Raw genomic sequence first — 5,916 nt, 5'->3', positions numbered from 1 at the left:
CGCGCCGCGCGCGCGCTGCGCCGCTGCCGCCGCGCCCCCCTTCGCCGTCTGTTTCCCGCCGTATGGTGTGCGGTGCGCGCACGCGCAGCGCACACGGCAGCGGCTCCCCACCCCCCTACCCACCCCGTCGCGCCGCCGCCGCCGCCCCGCCGCCCCCGCCACCGCCGCCGCCCCCGCTGTAGCGTTTGGGGGGGCGACTGGCGACGGCAAAAATGCAAGCCCCGCCCCTGGCCACTGTATTATATTGCTGCTGCTGCTGCTGCTGCTGCTGCTGCTGCTGCTGCTGCTGCTGCTGCTGCTGCTGCTGCTGCTGCTGCACTGCTACGGTCCACTAGTCACCCCCCGCTCCACCAAGGCCGAATCGCCTTCGAGGGCGGGCGTGCCACGCCGACCGCTGAGCCTTGCGACAGCCGCCACGCGTTTTTTGTCATCGAATTCTTCACCACCCAAGACAGCTTGGAGAGCTCCCGGTAACGCTACATTTCGTAACGATCGTCGCTAAACGACATCTGCCTCCTGTGCAGCCTCTGTTGGGGCGGAATGCGCGGGGTTTTCGGCGCGATGCCTCCGGCTAGTACACGGTACTGCTCTGCCGCAAACTCTCCTGCGCTCGCGTGACGTGTGGGGCGCGTGCACTGCGCTCGAAAGTCGCGATTTGGCAATAGGCGCTCGAGCCGGCGCGCAGTGGAGGGGGCGCCGCGCAGGGGGATCGGGGGGGTGCGAGAGGGGGCATGGGTCGGGCGCGCACCGGCCGGCTCCGGGAGCGGCCGTCACGTCGAAGAGGGGACCTGGTGCTGCTCGAATGACGACGCATGCCGCTCTGCTGCGCCGCCGATAGCCCCTCTTCCGAGCCGGCGCGTGGCGGCGAGCCGCGGCCAGTATCGCTGGTGCGGTGGAGGCGGCAGCTTGCATCGGCCGGCAGCGGGTGCGGCCATCACGTCGATGAGGGGGGGTTGTCGGCGACTCGTGTGGCTCGAGGCCTACGCTGCGCCGCCCAAGCCCTACTGACTGCCAATCCAGCGCCTGGCGTTTGGGGCGAGCCGCGGTCGTCGTCGCTGATGGTATATGGCGGCGGCGGCGGCGGCTCGCCCTTCCCTCCGGCCGCAATTCCGATCCCGCCGCGCTCGCGGGAGGTGGCGCGCCCACCGCGGCACGTGCCGTGGCTGCGCATATACACCTTACCCCTTTCTCCTCAACGGCTATCCGTGCTTGCTGTGCCCCTGCGTGGTGTGTTTCAAGTTCTTACAACCCAAGGTGATAGAGGGCAAAAAGATCGATTGCGCTCTTGCCGATCCGCACCTACCTAGGCTCTTGGGTGGCGCCCCCAGCTCTTCACAACGAACCTGGTTTTCTGGCGGCATGAGCGAGGAGCGCGCTGTCAGCCTGCTGCTGGCCGACCTGGCGGTGGGCGACCTGGTCGCGCTGCGAGCCCTCGTCTCCGGGCGGCGGACGCGCGGCAGGCTCGACGCGCGGCTCGACACCGAGAAGCAAGACACGCTGCTCACCTGGGCCGCTCGGCACGGGCAGGCCGAGGCGGTGCGGCTGCTGCTCGAAGCCGGCGCGAGCGTTGGGGCGACGGGCGGCGGCGGCCGCGCCGCGCTGTTCATCGCGTGCCAGAACGGCCACGTCGAGTGCGTCCGGCTGCTCCTCGAGGCCAGCGCGGCGGTCGGCCAAGCCTCCAACAGCGGCGCCACACCGCTGTTCATCGCGTGCCAGTACGGCTACGTCGAGATCGCGAGGCTGCTGCGCGACGCTGGCGCGGCGGCCAATCAAGCCAATCAGGATGGCACCACGCCGCTGCTCATCGCGTGCCAGAATGGCGACCTCGAGATCGTCCGGCTGCTTCTCGAGGCCAACGCGGCGGCCAACCAAGCCGACAAGCAAGGCGCCACGCCGCTCTTCATCGCGTGCCAGAACGGCTACCCCGAGATCGTTCGACTGCTCCTCGAGGCTGGCGCGGCGGTCAATCGAGCACCGCCGCATGGCGCCACACCGCTGTACATTGCGTGCGAGAAGGGCCACCGCGAGGTTGCCAAGCTCCTTTCCTCCTACGGCGCCTCCCGCGCCGCTACGCCCTTCGGCACGCCCGAGGAGATCGCAACCGATGGAGGCCACGCCGACCTCGCCGCTTGGCTGGTCGCCAGCCGCGGTTGGACGCCGCTCCAGCACCTCGAGGCGTGCCCCGAGACTAGCGGCCGAAGGCATGAGCGCGTTGTCCTCACTCCCATTGCACCTCTTCCGCAGGCGCTCACCGTCGACCGGGCGCGGGCGCTGCTGCGCGGCGGCGCGGACTCTTCGGCCGGCGAGCCGTCGGCCCTCGAGCGGGCGCGCGTCCTCTGCTCGTGGGGCGAGTCGGATCCGACCGCTGCGGCCGTCGGCTCCACCGTCGCGATCCACTCTCTCGTCTCGCGGCCGTCGATGAACGGCAAGGTCGGCGTCGTCGTCTCCGCAAACACTTCGACGGCCCGCTTCGGCGTGCGCGTGGCGGGCGAGGCCAAGGCCCTCGCACTGAGGCGCGCTATGGCCTCTCCCCCACTCGCCGGATCCTCTCTTTGGACACACCCCACGCCTCTGCCCTCCCTCAGGCCGGCCAACCTGCAGCCAGCGGCCGAGGCGGTGGAGGTGGGCAGGCTCATCCTCAAGGCGGCGGAGTGGTCACCGCAGTCGCACGAGCTCTTCCCGGAGGCGGCTCGCAAGCGGGCGGTCGCGGTGATGCGGCTGGGCTACCTGATCGCTTGGGACGAGGAGCGCTTCGACGGCGAGGGGGCGGCGCCGGGGCTGGTGGACCTCTGGCGCAGCTTTGTGCTGCCAAGGGTGGTGGTGCGGGCCGCCGCAGGCGCACCGCGTTCCCCATGATGCATGGATCCCATGTAGCATGAAGCATACAACAGCGCGTCTAGGAAAAGCCCAGTTGGGAGACAACGGCCTGGGCACTTGGAACACTTGGAGTGCAGTCATTTGCCTCACATCCAGGGCCGAAAACAAGTAATACAACTCTCTCTCACAGCAGACAGGCTCGGAAAGAAGAAACCCCTTAGGCCCCAAGTCGGGCAAATCATCAGCCATGTTCACTCGAGCCCCTCTCGCGCTCGCCCTTCTCACGGCGGCGGCCTGCCCCGATCCGAGGGTTTCGACGTGGGCGGCAGGCCGTCGTCACCGTAGCCCTGCTCCCAGGAGCAGGACACGAGGCAATGTTCGTCCCTGGCTCGCTTCCCCCCCAACCCCCAGTTCTATCCCCCAGTCCCAACCCCCTCCAATCCCCAGTGTCGCCACGTACCTGCGCAGAAACCCGTATGCGCTGTGATCGGTTCCCGATCCATCCCGCTCGCCGTGCCGCATGAGAGCTACATGGAGAAGCCGGACGCCTTGGCGTGCCGCCGATCGCTGTCGGTGAAACTGTTCGGCGCCTATAAACGGTGAAGCCTCCAGCGTGAGGGGCTGCAGAGGGGAGCAGAGGGGCGCAGAGGGGAGCAGAGGGGAGTGGCCGGGGGAGGCTCCCAATGCAATCTCGACTCGGGTATTATAATCTCGGGTAATCTCGGGGAGTCCAAGGTAATCTCGCACCTTCCACTCGGCCGCATCGGACGGCGGCGCCGCCCGGGCTTGCTTCTTCCCGCCGCCCCCGCAGAGGACGCGGCGCAGCACCTAGAAACAGAAGTCTCCGCCGCGTCGACTCCGTGTTCTCGGCGCCGCGCAGAGGATGGCCGAGCACCGCCAAGAGCGCGAGGCCAAAAGCCACACCGCCGAGGATCTCGACCAGGCTCAACGAGAGGGAGGTGTCCTCCGGGACAGGGGTGGAATGGAGCTCCAGCAGCGGTGGCGGCGGCGGCGCCGTCGGAGAGGATAGCCACCACATCTGCACCTAGAAAAGACGAGCAAGCGCGCGTGATGTCGCCTTTCGGGTCGGGTCGCGGCCCTCCGTTTGCCCACCGGCGGCGGCGGCGGCGGCGAGGGCGGCGGCGGCGGCGGCGCGGGTGGCGGCGGCGGCGCGGGTGGCGGCGGCGGCGTCTCGAGCGGCGGCGGCGACGGTGCCGAATCGCGCGGCGGCGGCGGCGGCATGAGCGGCAGAGGCGGCGATGCTGCCGGCTTAGGGACCACCGGACCGGCGGCTTTTGGCTTTGTCGCCATGACTGACGGTGTGGGGGGGCTGTGCGCTGTGCTGAACGCCGAGGCGGCGTCTCTTCACACAAAAACACAACCACGGACCCAAGACGCACCAAGCAAGCACAGACAGTCGAGAAGGGAGAGACAGCGTCTCTTCACACAGCGTCTTTCCACCAAAACGCCGGGGCCCGAAAGCCAGACTCGCAGAAACGGGGTCCCAGGGCAGGGCAGCCTACCCGATGTCGCTCTGTGCGCACACCCATCTCAGGACGAACAAACCCGCGAGCCCGCTCTAGAAGCGCCGGCGGCGCGGACAGGATTGGCTGGAACGGCGAGTCCGCCGGCGCCACCTCGTGCCCCGGCGGGCAGAGGGTGATTGGCAGCAGGTGCGGCCTCGCGCGGCTCAGCTCCTCGGGGAGGAAGAGGTCGGTCGCCTCCGAGCGGAGCGCCTGCACACACCCGGCGAGGGTCAGAGGGTTGGAGCATATCGCTCGGCCGAGGCGGGGTCCACGCGGGGAGAGAGGGGGGCGGATCGAGGGGGGCGGAGGTAGCTAGGGCGGAGGTATGTGTGAGGAGAGGCGGCGCGCCTGTGCCGCCGTCCTGCCCTCGCCGACCGCGTCGCTGTTGATGGCGGCGTGCGTGAGCACAGCGTGTGGACGATGGCCTTTTTAGTCTCTGCGCCGGTTACGTTTTCTTTTCGGGTCTCGTGGGTTCCAAGTGCACTTGGAACCGACGAAAGCGAAGACGGTTGGCACCGGGGTGGTTTCACTGCGGGTCCCTCTAACCTCTGGCCGACGTTGACGGATTGCAAGCGGGCTCTCGGGCGGCGCGGAGATGTTCAAGTGCCAAGAGAGTGTTGGCACATCAAGTTCAAGAGAGTGCGGAATCCGAAAAAAACGCGGGGGCCGCGCGCGACGTGCAGGCACAAAGTGCTTTGTGCTGGCATTCCTCTTCATCTCTCGTTGTATTCTCAGCATCTATCTGTCGCGGAGGAGGGTTTTGGACAAGTCCTCCGCGGTGACTCGGGGCGATTGGAGCCGCGAATGGAGCTCGCAACGGAGTGACGAGGCGCATGTAACGACCCGGGGGTCCCGATAATCGAATTGAGGAGGACGGGCGGTCCCATTGTGTGTAACGAACTCTCTGAACGCCGCACGGGAGTGTGAGGGCCTCGGAGAGAGCCCCTGTCGTTCAGTCTCGGGCCGCCAACAGGCTCCTGACTTCAGTCCGTGAGTGCGACAGAGTGTCGTATTCACCGTAGCCCCCCTTTGAGCAAACGTAAACCAACTTAGACCAGCTGAGGATCTCAATACGCAACAGCATAGACGCAAGACCGAGCATTGACGTTACTACGTACGACCTTGACCTGACTGCACGACGCACTGGACCATCGCTCCAACAGCGATGGAGGAGCATCACCACGACGACCGAACCGCGGAGTGCCAGCTGCCCCCCTCGAGGGGCACTTCGCGAACTGGCACAGAAGGTTCGAGACGGCACGGATCTTGTGCTCCTATGCGCGGGTAGGATTGAGTCCTGTCACGGCGATCTGCTGAGGAAGGGGATCCTGGCCGAAGCGGCGCAGCTCGAGGCCACCAGCAAGAAGAAGCCGCGCTCCGACAAGGGCAAGCCGAGGGGTCCTCGGGGGCCCAGGGCCGACTCGGTGGAGACGGCGGCCCGCATGGGGGTGATGTCGACCTTCTACCTCCGGCACGCTTATGGACGGGACAGCCCGGGGCTGCATGAGGAGGACGGGGTGCTCTCCGCGAATGGGGGGTTCTGTGTGCGGGTGCGGAGAGTTACCTCTGGAGG

At 67.5% G+C, this 5,916-nt stretch overlaps 2 protein-coding genes across 2 annotated transcripts in view; both read left to right on the top strand.

The window, feature by feature from the left end:
* Positions 1–1,359: 1,359 nt before the first annotated feature.
* EMIHUDRAFT_243941 (hypothetical protein) lies at positions 1,360–2,856 on the top strand (the record flags this gene model as incomplete). Its single annotated transcript, XM_005769966.1, has 2 exons — positions 1,360–1,377; positions 2,245–2,856. The coding sequence occupies 2 exons, from the start codon at positions 1,360–1,362 to the stop codon at positions 2,854–2,856; spliced, it is 630 nt and encodes a 209-aa protein (XP_005770023.1).
* A 2,652-nt stretch (positions 2,857–5,508) lies between these two features.
* EMIHUDRAFT_458952 (hypothetical protein) overlaps positions 5,509–5,916 on the top strand; it is a gene marked incomplete at both ends in the record, with an annotated part of 2,979 nt that continues 2,571 nt past the window's right edge. The window contains 2 exons of the mRNA XM_005769965.1: positions 5,509–5,543; positions 5,632–5,885. Coding sequence (XP_005770022.1) covers positions 5,509–5,543; positions 5,632–5,885 — 289 coding nt within the window. The remainder of the gene's footprint in view (positions 5,544–5,631; positions 5,886–5,916) is intronic.

This window comes from Emiliania huxleyi (genome assembly GCF_000372725.1).
Source record: "Emiliania huxleyi CCMP1516 unplaced genomic scaffold EMIHUscaffold_404, whole genome shotgun sequence".
In the NCBI taxonomy this organism is placed as follows: Eukaryota; Haptophyta; order Isochrysidales; family Noelaerhabdaceae; genus Emiliania; species Emiliania huxleyi.
Note: the sequence above shows the minus strand (reverse complement) of the source record. Positions and strands in the feature narration are given on the sequence as shown.